At 44.6% G+C, this 17,605-nt stretch overlaps 1 protein-coding gene across 1 annotated transcript; it reads right to left on the minus strand.

The window, feature by feature from the left end:
• Positions 1 to 13,185: 13,185 nt before the first annotated feature.
• Positions 13,186 to 15,909, minus strand: LOC120969727 (uncharacterized). The gene is made up of 6 exons (XM_040396970.3): positions 15,880 to 15,909; positions 15,661 to 15,759; positions 15,515 to 15,579; positions 14,933 to 15,442; positions 14,171 to 14,448; positions 13,186 to 14,041 (listed from the first exon to the last, which is right to left on the minus strand). Exons 4-5 carry the CDS (start codon positions 15,412 to 15,414, stop codon positions 14,409 to 14,411), a joined length of 522 nt encoding a protein of 173 aa, XP_040252904.2. The 5' UTR covers positions 15,415 to 15,442; positions 15,515 to 15,579; positions 15,661 to 15,759; positions 15,880 to 15,909; the 3' UTR covers positions 13,186 to 14,041; positions 14,171 to 14,408.
• Between the last annotated feature and the right edge of the window lie 1,696 nt (positions 15,910 to 17,605).

Here is a 17,605-nt window from a genome sequence, read left to right on the forward strand (position 1 = left end):
TTGTAGTGGCCCCCCAGGTGGGTGGTTATAAATTCACCAAGGTGCTTATGGATGGTGGCAGCAGCATCAACATCTTGTATTATGACACTTTCCGACGGATGAATCTTACGGAGAATGATCTTAAGCCATCGTCGACAGTCTTCCATGGCGTGGTGCCTGGCAAGTCGGCTTATCCTGTTCGGAAGATTTCCCTGGAGGTAACTTTTGGTGATGAATACTGTTAGGGAACGTAGTAATTTCAAATAATTTCCTACGCACACGCAAGATCATGGTGATGCATAGCAACGAGAGGGGAGAGTGTTGTCCACGTACCCTCGTAGACCGATAGCGGAAGCGTTATCACAACGTGGTTGATGTAGTCGTACGTCTTCACGATCCGACCGATCAAGTACCGAACCTACGGCACCTCCGAGTTCTACACACGTTCAGCTCAATGACGTCCCTCGAACTCCGATCCAGCCGAGTGTTGAGGGAGAGTTTCGTCAGCACGACGGCGTGGTGACGATGATGGTGTTCCACCGACGCAGGGCTTCGCCTAAGCTCCGCAACGGTATTATCAAGGTGTAATATGGTGGAGGGGGCACCGCACACGGCTAAGAGATCTCAAGGATCAATTGTTGTGTCTCTGGGGTGCCCCCTGCCCCCGTATATAAAGGAGCAAGGGGAAGGCAGCCGGCCAAGGGGAGAGGCACGCCATAGGGGGGAGTCCTACTCCCACCGGGAGTAGGACTCCTCCTTTCCTTGTGGGAGTAGGAGAAGGGAAGGGGGAAGGAGAAAGAAGGAAGGGTGTGCCCCCCTTCCCTAGTCCAATTCGGACCAGACCATGGGGAGGGGTGCGGCCACCTTTTGAGGCCTTTCTCTCCTTTCCCGTATGGCCCATTAAGGCCCAATACGAATTCCCGTAACTCTCCGGTACTCCGAAAAATACCCGAATCACTCGGAACCTTTCGAAAGTCCGAATATAGTCGTCCAATATATCGATCTTTACGTCTCGACCATTTCTAGACTCCTCGTCATATCCCCGATCTCATCCCGGACTCCGAACTCCTTCGGTACATCAAAACTCAATAAAACTGTCATCGTAACGTTAAGCGTGCGGACCCTACGGGTTCAAGAACTATGTAGACATGACCGAGACACGTCTCCGGTCAATAACCAATAGCGGGACCTGTATGCCCATATTGGCTCCCACATATTCTACGAAGATCTTTATCGGTCAGACCGCATAACAACATACGTTGTTCCCTTTGTCACCGGTATGTTACTTGCCCGAGATTTGATCGTCGGTATCTCGATACCTGGTTCAATCTCGTTACCGGCAAGTCTCTTTACTCGTTCCGTAACACATCATCCCGCAACTAACTCATTAGTCACAATGCTTGCGAGGCTTATAGTGATGTGCATTACCGAGTGGGCCCAGAGATACCTCTCCGACAATTGGAGTGACAAATCCTAATCTCGAAATACGCCAACCCAACAAGTACCTTTGGAGACACCTGTAGAGCACCTTTATAATCACCCATTTACGTTGTGACGTTTGGTAGCACACAAAGTGTTCCTCCGGTAAACGGGAGTTGCATAATCTCATAGTCAGAGGAACATGTATAAGTCATGAAGAAAGCAATAGCAACATACTAAATGATCGGGTGCTAAGCTAACGGAATGGGTCAAGTCAATCACGTCATTCTCCTAATGAGGTGATCTCATTAATCAAATGACAACTCATGTCTATGGCTAGGAAACATAACCATCTTTGATTAATGAGCTAGTCAAGTAGAGGCATACTAGTGACACTCTGTTTGTCTATGTATTCACACATGTATTATGTTTCCGGTTAATACAATTCTAGCATGAATAATAAACATTTATCATGATATAAGGAAATATATAATACTTTATTATTGCCTCTAGGGCATATTTCCTTCAGTCTCCCACTTGCACTAGAGTCAATAATCTAGTTCACATCACCATGTGATTTAACATCAATAATTCACATCACCATGTGATTAACACCCATAGTTCACATCTCTATGTGACCAACACTCAAAGGGTTTACTAGAGTCAATAATCTAGTTCACATCGCTATGTGATTAACACCCAAAGAGTACTAAGGTGTGATCATGTTTTGATTGTGAGATAATTTTAGTCAACGGGTCTGTCACATTCAGATCCGTAAGTATTTTGCAAATTTCTATGTCTACAATGCTCTTTACGGAGCTACTCTAGCTAATTGCTCCCACTTTCAATATGTATCTAGACCGAGACTTAGAGTCATCTAGATTTAGTGTCAAAACTTGCATCGACGTAACCCTTTACGACGAACCTTTTGTCACTTCCATAATCGAGAAACATATCCTTATTCCACTAAGGATAATTTTGACCGCTGTCCAGTGATCTACTCCTAGATCACTATTGTACTCCCTTGCCAAAATCAGTGTAGGGTATACAATAGATCTGGTACACAGCATGGCATACTTTATAGAACCTATGGCCAAGGCATAGGGAATGACTTTCATTCTCTTTCTATCTTCTGCCGTGGTCGGGCTTTGAGTCTTACTCAATTTCACACCTTGTAACACAGGCAAGAACTCTTTCTTTGACTGTTCTATTTTGAACTACTTCAAAATCTTGTTAAGGTATGTACTCATTGAAAAAACTTATCAAGCGTCTTGATCTATCTCTATAGATCTTGATGCTCAATATGTAAGCAGCTTCACTGAGGTCTTTCTTTGAAAAACTCCTTTCAAACACTCCTTTATGCTTTGCAGAATAATTCTACATTATTTCCGATCAATAATATGTCATTCACATATACTTATCAGCAATGCTGTAGTGCTCCCACTCACTTTCTTGTAAATACAGGCTTCACCGCAAGTCTGTATAAAACTATATGCTTGGATCAACTTATCAAAGCGTATATTCCAACTCCAAGATACTTGCACCAGTCCATAGATGGATCGCTGGAGTTTGCATATTTTGTTAGCACTTTTAGGATTGACAAAACCTCCTGGTTGCATCATATACAACTCTTCTTTAATAAATCCATTAAGGAATGCAGTTTTGTTTATCCATTTGCCATATTTCATAAAATGCGGCAATTGCTAACATGATTCAGACAGACTTAAGCATAGATACGAGTGAGAAACTCTCATCGTAGTCAACATCTTGAACTTGTCGAAAACCTTTTTGCGACAATTCTAGCTTTGTAGATAGTGATACTACTATCAGCGTCCGTCTTCCTCTTGACGATCCATTTATTCTCAATTGCTTGCCGATCATCGGGCAAGCCAACCAAAGTCCACACTTTGTTCTCATACATGGATCTCATCTCAGATTTCATGGCCTCAAGCCATTTTGCGGAATCTGGGCTCACCATCGCTTCTTCATAGTTCGTAGGTTTGTCATGGTCTAGTAACATAACCTCCAGAACAGGATTACCGTACCACTCTGGTGCGGATCTTACTCTGGTTGACCTACAAGGTTTAGTAACAACTTGATCTGAAGTTTCATGATCGTCATCATTAACTTCCTCACTCATTGGTATAGACGTCACAGGAACCGTTTCTTGTGATGAACTACTTTCCAATAAGGGAGCAGGTACAGTTACCTCATCAAGTTCTACTTTCCTCCCACTCACTTCTTTCGAGAGAAACTCCTTCTCTAGAAAGGATCCATTTTTAGCAATGAATGTCTTGCCTTCAGATCTGTGATAGAAGGTGTACCCAACTGTCTCCTTTGGGTATCCTATGAAGACACATTTCTCCGATTTGGGTTTGAGCTTATCAGGATGAAACTTTTTCACATAAGCATCGCAACCCCAAAATTTTAAGAAACGACAACTTTGGTTTCTTGCCAAACCACAGTTCATAAGGCGTCGTCTCAACGGATTTTGATGGTGCCCTATTTAACGTGAATGTAGCTGTCTCTAATGCATAACCCCAAAACGATAGTGGTAAATTGGTAAGAGAGATCATAGATTGCACTATATCCAATATAGTATGGTTATGACGTTCGGACACACCATTATGCTGTGGTGTTCCGGGTGGCGTGAGTTGCGAATCTATTCCGCATTGTTTCAAATGTAGTCCAAACTCGTAACTCAAATATTCTCCTCCATGATCAGATCGTAGGAATTTTATTTTCTTGTTACGATGATTTTCAACTTCACTCTGAAATTCTTTGAACTTTTCAAATGTTTCAGACTTATGTTTCATTAAGTAGATATACCCATATCTGATCAAATCATCTGTGAAGGTCAGAAAATAATGATACCTGCTACGAGCCTCAATATTCATCGGGCCACATACATCTGTATGTATGATTTCCAACAAATCTGTTGCTCTCTCCATAGTTCCGGAGAACGGCGTTTTTAGTCATCTTGCCCATGAGGCACGGTTCGCAAGCATCAAGTGATTCATAATCAAGTGATTCCAAAATCCCATCAGTATGGAGTTTCTTCATGCGCTTTACATCAATATGACCTAAACGGCAGTGCCGCAAATAAGTTGCACTATCATTATTAACTTTGCATCTTTTGGCTTCATTATTATGAATATGTGTATCACTACGATCGAGATCCAACAAACCATTTTCGTTGGTGTGTATGACCATAAAAGGTTTTTATTCATGTAAACAGAACAACAATTGTTCTCTAACTTAAATGAATAACCGTATTGCAATAAACATGATCAAATCATATTCATGCTCAACGCAAACACCAAATAACACTTATTTAGTTTCAACACTAATCCCGAAAGTACAGGGAGTGTGCGATGATGATCATATCAATCTTGGAACTACTTCCAACATACATCGTCACCTCGCCTTTTACTAGTCTCTGTTTATTCTGCAACTCCCGTTTCGAGTTACTACTCTTAGCAACTGAACCAGTATCAAATACCGAGGGGTTGCTATAAACACTAGTAAAGTACACATCAATAACTTGTATATCCAATATACCTTTGTTCACTTTGCCATCCTTCTTATCCACCAAATAGTTGGGGTAGTTTCGCTTCCAGTGACCAGTCCCTTTGCAGTAGAAGCACTTAGTCTCAGGCTTAGGACCAGACTTAGGCTTCTTCAATTGAGCAGCAACTTGCTTGCCGTTCTTTTTGAAGTTCCCCTTCTTCCCTTTGCCCTTTTCTTGAAACTAGTGGTCTCGTCAACCATCAACACTTGATGTTTTTCTTGATTTCTACCTTCGTCGATTTCAGCATCACGAAGAGCTCGGGAATTACTTTCGTCATCCCTTGCATACTATAGTTCATCACGAAGTTCTACTAACTTGGTGATGGTGACTAGAGAATTCTGTCAATCACTGGAAGATTAACTCCCACTTGATTCAAGCGATTGTAGTACCCAGACAATCTGAGCACATGCTCACTAGTTGAGCGATTCTCCTCCATCTTTTAGCTATAGAACTTGTTGGAGACTTCATATCTCTCAACTCGGGTATTTGCTTGAAATATTAACTTCAACTCCTGGAACATCTTATATGTTCCATGACGTTCAAAACGTTTTTGAAGTCCCGATTCTAAGCTGTTTAAGCATGGTGCACTAAACTATCAAGTAGTCATCATATTGAGCTAGCCAAACGTTCATAACGTCTGCATCTGCTCCTGCAATAGGTCTGTCACCTAGCGGTGCATCAACGACATAATTTTTCTGTGCAGCAATGAGGATAATTCTCAGATCACGGATCCAATCCGCATATTTGCTACTAACATCTTTCAACATAATTTTTCTCTAGGAACATATCAAAAATAAACAGGGAAGCAACAACGCGAGCTATTGATCTACAACATAATTTGCAAAATACTATCAGGACTAAGTTCATGATAAATTTAAGTTCAATTAATCATATTACTTAAGAACTCCCACTTAGATAGACATCCCTCTCATCATCTAAGTGATTACGTGATCCAAATCAACTAAACCATGTCCGATCATCACGTGAGATGGAGTAGTTTCAATGGTGAACATCACTATGTTGATCATATCTACTATATGATTCACGCTCGACCTTTCGGTCTCCGTGTTCCGAGGCCATATCTGTTATATGCTAGGCTCGTCAAGTTTAACCTGAGTATTCCGCGTGTGCAACTGTTTTGCATCCGTTGTATTTGAACGTAGAGCCTATCACACCCGATCATCACGTGGTGTCTCAGCACGAAGAACTTTCGCAACGGTGCATACTCAGGGAGAACACTTATACTTTGATAATTTAGTGAAGGATCATCTTATAATGCTACCGTCAAACAAAGCAAGATAACATGCATAAAGGATTAACATCACATGCAATCAATATAAGTGATATGATATGGCCATCGTCATCTTGTGCTTGTGATCTCCATCTCCGAAGCACCGTGCTTGTGATCTCCATCTCCGAAGCACCGTCATGATCACCATCGTCACCGGCGCGACACCTTGATCTCCATCGTAGCATCGTTGTCGTCTCGCCACCTTATTGCTTTTACGACTATCGCTACCGCTTAAGGATAAAGTAAAACTATTACATGGCGATTGCATCTCATACAATAAAGCGACAACCATATGGCTCCTGCCAGTTGCCAATAACTCGGTTACAAAACATGATCATCTCATACAACACATTATATCACATCATGTCTTGACCATATCACATCGCAACATGCCCTGCAAAAACAAGTTAGACGTCCTCTACTTTGTTGTTGCATGTTTTACGTGGCTGCTACGGGCTTAGCAAGAACCGTTCTTACCTACGCATCAAAACCACAATGATAGTTTGTCAAGTTGGTGCTGTTTTAACCTTCGTAAGGACCGGGCGTAGCCACACTCGGTTCAACTAAAGTGAGAGAGACAGACACCCGCCGGTCACCTTTAAGCAATGAGTGCTCGCAACGGTGAAACCAGTCTCGCGTAAACGTACGCGTAATGTCGGTCCGGGCCGCTTCATCTCACAATACCGCTGAACCAAAGTATGACATGCTGGTAAGCGGTATGACTTATATCGCCCACAACTCACTTGTGTTCTACTCGTGCATAACATCAACGCATAAAACCTGGCTCGGATGCCACTGTTGGGGAACGTAGTAATTTCAAAAAAATTCCTACGCACACGCAAGATCATGGTGATGCATAGCAACGAGAGGGGAGAGTTTTGTCCACGTACCCTCGTAGACCGACAGTGGAAGCGTTATCACAACGCGGTTGATGTAGTCGTACGTCTTCACGATCCGACCGATCAAGTACCGAACGTACGGCACCTCCGAGTTCTACACACGTTCAGCTCAATGACGTCCCTCAACGACGGCGTGGTGACGATGATGGTGTTCCACCGACGCAGGGCTTCGCCTAAGCTCCGCAACGGTATTATCGAGGTGTAATATGGTGGAGGGGGCACCGCACACGGCTAAGAGATCTCAAGGATCAATTGTTGTGTCTCTGGGGTGCCCCCTGCCCCCGTATATAAAGGAGCAAGGGGAAGGCAGCCGGCCAAGGGGAGAGGCGCGCCATAGGGGGGAGTCCTACTCCCACCGGGAGTAGGACTCCTCCTTTCCTTGTGGGAGTAGGAGAAGGGAAGGGGGAAGAAGGAAGAAGGAAGGGTGCGCCCCCCTTCCTTAGTCCAATTCGGACCAGACCATGGGGAGGGGTGCGGCCACCTTTTGAGGCCTTTCTCTCCTTTCCCGTATGGCCCATTAAGGCCCAATACGAATTCCCGTAACTCTCCGGTACTCTGAAAAATACCCGAATCACTCAGAACCTTTCCGAAGTCCGAATATAGTCGTGCAATATATCGATCTTTACGTCTCGACCATTTCGAGACTCCTCGTCATATCCCCGATCTCATCCGGGACTCCGAACTCCTTCGGTACATCAAAACTCAATAAAACTGTCATCGTAACGTTAAGCGTGCGGACCCTACGGGTTCGAGAACTATGTAGACATGACCGAGACACGTCTCCGGTCAATAACCAATAGCGGGACCTGGATGCCCATATTGGCTCCCACATATTCTACGAAGATCTTTATCGGTCAGACCGCATAACAACATACGTTGTTCCCTTTGTCACCGGTATGCTACTTGCCCGAGATTTGATCGTCGGTATCTCGATACCTAGTTCAATCTCGTTACCGGCAAGTCTCTTTACTCGTTCCGTAACACATCATCCCGCAACTAACTCATTAGTCACAACGCTTGCAAGGCTTATAGTGATGTGCATTACCGAGTGGGCCCAGAGATACCTCTCCGACAATTGGAGTGACAAATCCTAATCTCGAAATACGCCAACACAACAAGTACCTTTGGAGACACCTGTAGAGCACCTTTATAATCACCCATTTACGTTGTGACGTTTGGTAGCACACAAAGTGTTCCTCCGGTAAACGGGAGTTGCATAATCTCATAGTCAGAGGAACATGTATAAGTCATGAAGAAAGCAATAGCAACATACTAAATGATCGGGTGCTAAGCTAACGGAATGGGTCAAGTCAATCACGTCATTCTCCTAATGAGGTGATCTCGTTAATCAAATGACAACTCATGTCTATGGCTAGGAAACATAACCATCTTTGATTAACGAGCTAGTCAAGTAGAGGCATACTAGTGACACTCTGTTTGTCTATGTATTCACACATGTATTATGTTTCCGGTTAATACAATTCTAGCATGAATAATAAACATTTATCATGATATAAGGAAATATATAATACTTTATTATTGCCTCTAGGGCATATTTCCTTCAAATACAACTACAGGGCAGAGACTTTGTGGTTTGAGGTGGTCAAAATTAAGAGTATGTATCATGCCTTGTTTGGCCGGCAGGCTTACGCTCGGTTTATGGCCCGCCCGTGTTATATTTACTTGCAGATTAAGATGCGAGGGCCAAAAGGGACAATTACGGTTCATGGTAATCGAAAAGTGGCCTTGGAATGTGAAGAAGGTGATGCCGCTTATGCAGAGTCGGCTTTTGCTACTGAGGAGCTCAAGTTTTATGCGGACAATGTTGACCCGGCAGACATGACCCCTCGGAAGAAGCCTACTACTGAACAGGACCCTCTACTCAAGTTCAAGTCAGCTGATGATACAAAGCAAGTGGATTTTGTCCCTGGCGGTTCTTCTTAGCAGTTCACTGTTGGTGCTGGGATAGATCCCAAATAGGAAAGCGCGCTCATCGAATTCATCTGTGAGAATCGGGATATGTTTGCATGGAAACCTTCTGACATGCCGGGTGTACCGAGAGAATTCGCTGAGCACCACCTTAATGTGGATCCTAAAGTTAAGTCGGTCAAACAGTTCCTCCGTCGTTTCAATGAAGAACGACATAAAGTTATTGGAGAAGAGGTAGCCTGGCTCTTCGCGGCCGGGTTTATCGTTGAAGTTTTTCACCCTGAGTGGTTAGCTAACCCTGTGCTCGTGCTCAAGAAAAATGGCACATGGCGTATGTGTGTGGATTACACGGACCTTAGTAAGGCTTGTCTAGCTGATCCATTTGCTCTCCCCCGTATCGACCAGATCATTGAAGCAACGGCGGGTTGTGAGAGTCTATGCTTCCTGGACCCTTATTCTGGATACCATCATATCAAGATGGCAGTCAAGGACCAAGAGAAAACAGTTTTCATCACACCTTTTGGAGCTTTTTGCTATGTCTCCATGCCTTTTGGGCTCAAGTGTGCCCAGGCGACTTACCAGCGATGTGTCCAGAATCGTTTTCATGGTCAGATTGGATGCAATGTTCATGCTTATGTGGACGATATCGTGGTTAAGTAAAGGAAGAAAGAGACCTTGCTGGCTGACTTGAAGGAAACCTTTGACAATCTTCGGGTTTACAAGATGATGCTTAACCCGGGTAAGTGTGTTTTTGGTGTACCTGCTGGCAAGTTGTTGGGGTTTCTGGTTTCAGAACTGGGCATCAAGGCTAACCCGGAGAAGATCAAAGCCATCACCTCTCTGTCTAAGTCGTCCTGTATCAACGATGTCCAGCGACTGGTGGGTTGTATTGCAGCCCTGAGCCGCTTTATAAGCCGCATGGGTGAGAAGGCGATTCCTTTGTACCAGATGATGAAAAAGACTGACCACTTTGTCTAGAGTGATGCTGCTAACGAGGTGTTTAAGGCGCTTAAAAAGCAGTTGGCTGAGTCGCCCATCTTGGCTGCTCCGATTGACAAAGAGCCTATGCCCTTGTACATGGCGGCTAATAACAAGGCTGTCAGCGTAGCAGTTGTCGTGGAGCGCAAGGAGGCAGGGAGAGAATACCCAGTCCAGTGGCCAGTTTATTATGTCACTGAAGTCTTAACAGAGTCCAAGCAGAGATACCCGCACTGGCAGAAATTGGTGTTTGGCGTGTTCATGGTGAGTAGCAAATTGAAGCACTATTTCCTTGGACATCCAATCACGGTGGTCAGTTCAGCACCTCCGGGAGATATCATACAGAATAGAGAGTCTACAGGCCGGGTTGCTAAGTGGGCAATTGAGCTTGGGCCACATCATCTTAAATATATGCCCCGGACTGCCATCAAGTCTCAAGCTTTGGTGGATTTCATTAATGATTGGACAGAGCTGCAAGCACTTGAGGAGAAGCAGGATAACACATACAGGATGATACACTTTGATGGTTCCAGGCAATTGGAAGGCTCGGGGGCTGGAGTTATTTTATCTTCCAACGAGGTGACAAGTTCTGTTATGTTTTGAGGCTTATGTTTCCCTGTACTAATAATGCAGCTGAGAATGAGGCTTTGCTACATGGGCTACGAATGGCCAAGGAGATGAACTTGAGCCGGGTTAGGTGCTTGGGCGACTCAGACCTCGTTGCACAGCAAGTTTCAGGGAAGTGGGATTCAAAGGACCCCCTCATGGCGGCTTATCGTCAGGCAGTCACCAATATTGTTGGTCGTTTTAAGGGTTATTAGGTGGATCACATTGACCGGCGACACAATGAGGCGGCTGATGCTTTGTCTCGGCTTGGATCTCAATGTAAGCCGGTCCCTCCTAAGGTGTTTTTAGATGTGCTGCATAACCCATCTATCAGGTTACCTCCAGAGGAAGACCTTGCTATTCCTGACCCGGAGGGGCAGCTGGTGGCGGCTTTACGTGCTATTCCAGATTGAACTCTGCCTTATTTGAATTATTTAACCAAAGGCGAGTTACCAGAAGATGAGGTCTTGGCGTAGCAGGTCATCCGGCGATCTAAGTCCATGACAATTGTCAATGGCGAGTTGCACAGGTGCAGTTTAACAGGCGTGTTTCAACGTTGTGTTTCCCCCGAGGAAGGTCGTGAGATTCTTCAAGAAATCCATGCTGGGGACTGTGGTCATCATGCCGGGTCAAGATCTTTAGTGGCAAAAGCTTTCAGACATGGGTTTTGCTGGTTGACGGCTCATGCCGATGCAGAGGATATTGTGCGAAAGTGTGATGGTTGCCAGAAATTTGCAAGACAGGCTCATGTGCCAGCTCAAGAGTTGCGGATGATCCCGATAACTTGGCCATTTGCAGTCTGGGGGGCTTGATATGGTGGGACCCTTTAAGAGGTCTCAGGACAAGAAAACTCACCTACTGGTGGCAGTTGATAAATTTACCAAGTGGGTTGAGGCAGAGCCAGTAAGTAATTGTGAGGCGGCGACTGCAGTCCAGTTTGTGAAAAAGCTGATCTTCCGCTTTGGTTATCCTCATAGTATCATCATTGATAATGGGACAAATCTGTCCAAAGGTACTATGAAAGAATTCTGTTAGAGGGAACATATCCGGCTTGATGTGTCGTCGGTGGCTCATCCACAGTCCAATGGGCAAGCTGAGCGTGCTAACCCGGAGATACTAAAGGGGATCAAGCCACGGCTCATGGTTCCTCTGGAAGGCACTCCAGTTTGTTGGGTTGAGGAGCTTCCTGAAATCCTTTAGAGCATCAGGACCACCCCTAACAGATCAACAGGCTACACGCCCTTTTTCATGGTTTATGGTGCAGAGGCGGTTCTTCCAAGTGATATTCGTCATGACTCGCCCAGGGTGGCGGCTTACGTTGAAGTAGATAATGAAATGGCACGTCAAGACGCCCTGGATGCCTTGGAAGAAGAACGTGATCTCGCGGCGGCTCGATCGGTGATTTACCAACAAGATCTGAGTCTCTATCATAGCCGCAGAGTTCGAAGCCGGACGTTCCAGGAGGGCGACTTAGTGCTCCGTTTGATTCAAGATCAGGCAGGCATGCATAAGCTTTCCCCTCCTTATTTCTTTATGCTATTTGTACCCGTCACCGGTTTATGGATGAGTGCTATTGGCAGGAAGGACCTTTTGTGGTTAGCAAGAACCTTAGCAACAGGTCATATTATCTCATCGACATATGTGAGTACAACAAGTCCCGTACCTCGGAGGAGGAGACCAACCGGCCATGAAACATTGCTCATCTTCGGCCTTATTACACTTGAGCCACTGGCTCCAATCATTGTACATACATATCATGTATATATTTTTATGATCAACATAATAAAGCCGGCATCCCCGAAACTCGGGGCCTCTGTCATTTCATCACATATATTGTGCATGAGTCTTTTATTAATTGATCATAAGGTCATTTAGGGGCTTCCAACTAAACGCATTTAGCTTACTCACCCACTTGACTAGGCACAGAACCCCACATTATTGGTTAAACCTGCCCGTATGCTTGATGCCACTCCGAATAAGATGACCCCGCCATACTCTTGACAAGTCAATCTTTAAACCCTGAACTTGTCAAAGGTAAAACGTCGGTTTAATTCATGTGAGAGCCAGCTTACTGAAAGAGAGGATAAACCAAGGCTATTATGCCAAGTTTCATTGAGCAAGACTAGAGCCTCCAAAGCCGGCCTTTTTATTTGAGCTTTATAAGCCAACTTCTATTTAAACTCGATATATGCTTGTGCTTTTCATTTCTATGTGTTCAGGAATTCTTCGCAGTCGATCATATTATCGTTCAGAATATGTCTCTGGGTTATAAAGATTCCGGGTTAGTATTGATCAAATATTAAGTTTATTGTGGCCATGAGCCACCGGGGGATCACCTCAAGTTTTTCATGACCATGAGTCATTGGGTTACTAACTCGCCATGGTCTTTCGAGTATAAGTCGCCAGTAGGGAAATTGTTGGGTTATTATTACAACCCCTTACAGTTTATATGTCAAAATATCAGATGGGCACCCTTATTCAAAGGTGGTGTAAAGCAAAGATGAATATCAGAGTTGATCAAACATCCAGAGGATTGGTCATATAGCTGCTGGATCATCAGTTAAATAATATGCACGAAAGCATGACAAGGCAACCAAATGTTTTTAACTAAGCCTATTACAAGGCTTCAGTTCAGCCCATAAGTTTCAAGCGAAGTTTTTTAGGAGTTATGTTACTCCTTTAAACCGGATCTGTGCTGTCCGGGTTGGTACCCTCCGGGTTAACATCTTGCTGGCGCCCAGAAGTAGAGGTCCCCGAGTCATCCTGAGCCGGTTCTTCTTTGTTTCCGATCTGAAGATTGGCCGAGGTCCAGTCGATACCAGTTAAAGCTTGAAAGATTGCTTCATCCTTGATGATAGAGGAAGGGTCGATATCAGGGGCGAAAAATATGCTTACGCCTTTGAGGAGTCAGGTCTACAACGTCGAAAGAAGGCGCCTTGACTCGAGTATTGTTGCTGTCGTAAGTCGGTTGGTACTTTTTTAGATCAAGTTCCTGAGCAAGCTGACACGCCAATGGTCGCATATCTATGATACACATAGCATAATCTGCTTCGCTGAATACAGACCCGTCATCTTTGTACTCCGGGAACCCGCTGGCCATCTCCTTAGGATCCAATTATGTTTGATACGCCTTTGCCTGGCTTAGCGCAGTTATCGCTCATGCATGGGCGCCTGACATCTTTAGCTCTTCAATTTTTTTCGACATTTTTGACAGTTGATCCAGCACATCTTTAACAAGTTGTGGTGGTTTCTTGCCGTTTGATGCAGCTACAAGAGTGCGGAGACTTCCAGCATATAGTTTTTCCGTCAACGAATAGACGGCTTTCAGCTTCATCAGCATATTTTGTCCAAGGTTGGAACTCCTGGCACCTGTCAAAAATTAACAACAAGAGTCGCCAGGCGAGTTACATTCAATTATTTCAAGTCGCCAGGCGAGTTATATTCAAGTATTTCAAGTCGCTAGACGAGTTATTTGAATTGGTTTAAGGTCTTATTTACCAAAGATGGCTTCCGTCATCTGAGAAATATGGTGTTTTAAGCCAGACTGCTCTTCGGCCACCGGCTTCAGCTGGTCTTCGGCGTCCTGGGCTCGTTTCATCAGAGCAGCCTTTTCAGTCTCAAAGGCGGGTCTTTCTGATTCCAAGTCCGCCTTGATTTTTTTCCAAATTTTTCAATGAAGATTCCAAGGCTGCTTCAACTTTGGACCGCCCGGCTTGTTCCGACTCCAAATTTTTCTTCAAACCGGTGAGGTCTGAGTCGGCCAAAGATAATGCTTCCTGCGAAGATAAAGCACACATATATTTATCAGATTTGCTGGTTAAGCTGGCAGCAATGGTTAACCCGGTACTTGGGGGCTTAACTCATGCATGATAAATTCATTCAAGTCCCAAGCAGATTACGAGCAATATACTTGGCACTTGGGGGCTGATGCATGTCATTTTTCAACATACAAGAAGATCCGGCTCATCTCAGAAGATAGGTCAGCCTTTGGGGGTTGCAGAATACTTTTTTGAAGTGGTCATCTTAAAAGACCCGTCTCATCTCATGAAGATAAACCGGCCCTTGGGGGCTACAGGATGTTCTTTTCAAACGGAGTTGCTTAAAGAGTCGGCTTATCATTATCATGATAACCCGGCCCTTGGGGGCTATGCTTGCAGATTTTACATATTTTTCTTCAAGTCTTCACCATACTCAAGCTTTTCCTATGATCAAGACTTGCGGGCTACATAAGGATATATAACGGGGGGAAATGGAGAGTACCTCATACTTCTTTTCATTGTATTCACTAAGCTAGCCTCCATGTCCCGGCTTGTGACCAGGCGGCTTACATAGCCAGCATGTAAATCTTCAGCATTGAGGCCTTCATAACCTGACAGCTCAAGTTTTGATTTGCCTTTCTCAGACAAAAGTTTCTCCTCCTTGGTTGTGTGCTTCGTTAACAGATTGGTGATTCCTGGTGTTTTATAACCCGCCCCAATAATGGCAACATCGTCATCATTCTTCTCGGGAGGAGTCTCTTCTGTTGCTTCGAGAGGACTTGAAGGAATGGAACTCGGCGGGTCAGGGTTGCCTGCTGGGTTGGCATCAGCATCCATAGCATCGGAGGCTGTTTTTTCTGTCTGCGGGGGCGGGTCACCCCGATCATCATGGTGTTCTTCATCTTGCTCAGTATTGGCGTCTGGGGTCACCAATACTTGTTCTTCTGACTCTGGAATTACGGGGGTTGTCGAAGACTTGCCCATTTTCCTCTTCTTGGATTTGGCTTTGGCTCTGCAAAAGAAGATAGCATGTCAAAATTATATGTGTCAAATGATTTCAAAGTTCAGTTAGAAAGAGGATTACCCTAGATTTATAATCAGAGCAGGCAACTGTGTAGAGGTTGAGTCTCCTGAAGACGGAGGCGACTCCTGATAATTTGAATCAGAAGGGTTAAGAGGCTGCCTGATAAGGCCGGCTTTGGGCAAAGAAGGAGTCGAACTGTGTGGCACCTCGTTACGTCTCTTGCGAGCAGAGGGTTCGTGAGTTAACCCGTCCACCAGGTCGCTAGAGCCGCCACTCCGAGTTTGGCGCCTCACGTCATATTGAGCCTTTTTCAAAATAAAGTTTGGGTCTAAATGAGCATCTAGATGAGAAAAGGGGACGTTCCAGACGACCTGCCTTGTTTTCTTTGGAGACAAGGAGTCTGAGCCGAAAGAGATGGAAATTACCTCAATATCATCAGCCCGACTTGTTGCTGCCTCATCCTGAGAGTAAGAAGTGTCAGCTAATTCGATAAAAAGACGGCCAAGAGAATCAAGTTCTACCTCTAATTAATCTTCAGCTTCTACTGACCCGCCAATAGCAGCTGGCTCATTCACATCAGCTTCCTTGTTCTTTTTTCGAATTGGTGTGTTCTTAGATTTGGCCACTGCAGTTTTCTTCTTCTTATTCCAAAAAGAAGAGCCGGGCTGCATAATAAAGAGGGGTTATAAAGTTAAATACAAGGTAATATAAAGAATTATAAGCCGGATATAGAGGAATGCTTACAGGTGGGGCCGGGTTGAGCTTGAAGAATGGCAACAACCCTGTTTTGTTACAGTTTTCTTGAGATTCCCATAGCAGACTCTTTACAGTTTGATTGATTTCATCATCAATAAAATTATCAGAGTTGTACCGCTGAGGATCATTTGACTCGCCTGAGTATTCGCACATCAAGCCGGGACGGCGACTCAAGGGAAGGATTCTCCATCTAACCCAACACCGGGCTAGATCAACTCCTATTAGCCCATTGGCTAACAAAGGCCTTCACTTCTTGGTAAGTTGGGAGTGCTTCAGCACGTTCTTCTGGAATGAGTTTGCTCGCGGACTAAAGTCTATGGGCAGATGGTCAGCTCTGTAACCCGGTAGAGGGTTCTCACCGGCTGGGGCAATATCCTTGCAATAAAACCAAGTTTTAACCCAACCCTTAGGATGACTGGGCAGAGTGGCTGGAGGAAAACTACCATCTCTTCGTCTCTGGATTGAGATTCCGCAAGTGCTAGGCTCGGGCCATCTGCGCATTCAATTTGGCGGTTCATGTAGAAAAATTCCTTGAAGAGAGCGACAGTGGGCTCCATTTACAGATATGCTTCACCAAAGATTTGAAAGTGGCAGAGATTTGATATGGAGTTTGGGCCCAAATCTTGTGGATGAAGGTCGAAGTAGTTCAAGGCATCCCGAAAAAAATTTGAGCCAGGAGGAGTAAAGCCTCTGAGAATATGATCAGTAAAAGCCACAACCTCCCCTTCGCCGGGTCTAGGAACATCCTCCCCTTGACTGACTCACCAGCCAATTTCTTCCTGAGTCGCCAAGAGACCTTGGTTTTCATAATATTTAAGGATGGTTTCAGTGACTAGGGAAGGCACCCAGTCGCAAATAGTGGTCTTCGACATATTGAGCCGCCTAAATATGATGGAAAACTACGAAAGTAGAATATGGCGGGTTACTTGAGAAGCAATGACCCGTCATCACAGTCATATGAGTAAGACAGCATAATGATAATTCGCCTTAAAACAGTGAAATCGATTTAGTTACAGATGCAGTTTCTGAATTCGGCGAGTTACAGATATGATGGTAAGTCGCCCAAAGATACAAGGGCGGGTTAGCTAAGTTCAGGATTGCTGAATTTTCTGCTAAGTGTGGAACAAACAAGTTTCAGAATAGAACATCTACACTTATGGATTTACGGGCAGTTCAAAAATAAAAATAAATGGGTAATCCTAATGGTGGTGGCGGAGCTACTGGCGAACTATTGGCGAATTCTGAATGAAGCATGATTTATTCAGAGGCAAGATTGGTATTCAAACTATTTCCGCAATACTTCTATGGCCATCTCCGATCTAATATAAAGTCTACTCAAGATATCATGGGGGAGAACAGGAGAACGCCGACGAACTTTAAGAACTCCGACGAGAT

Source organism: Aegilops tauschii, chromosome 7, assembly GCF_002575655.3.
Source record: "Aegilops tauschii subsp. strangulata cultivar AL8/78 chromosome 7, Aet v6.0, whole genome shotgun sequence".
NCBI classification, from domain to species: Eukaryota; Viridiplantae; Streptophyta; class Magnoliopsida; order Poales; family Poaceae; genus Aegilops; species Aegilops tauschii.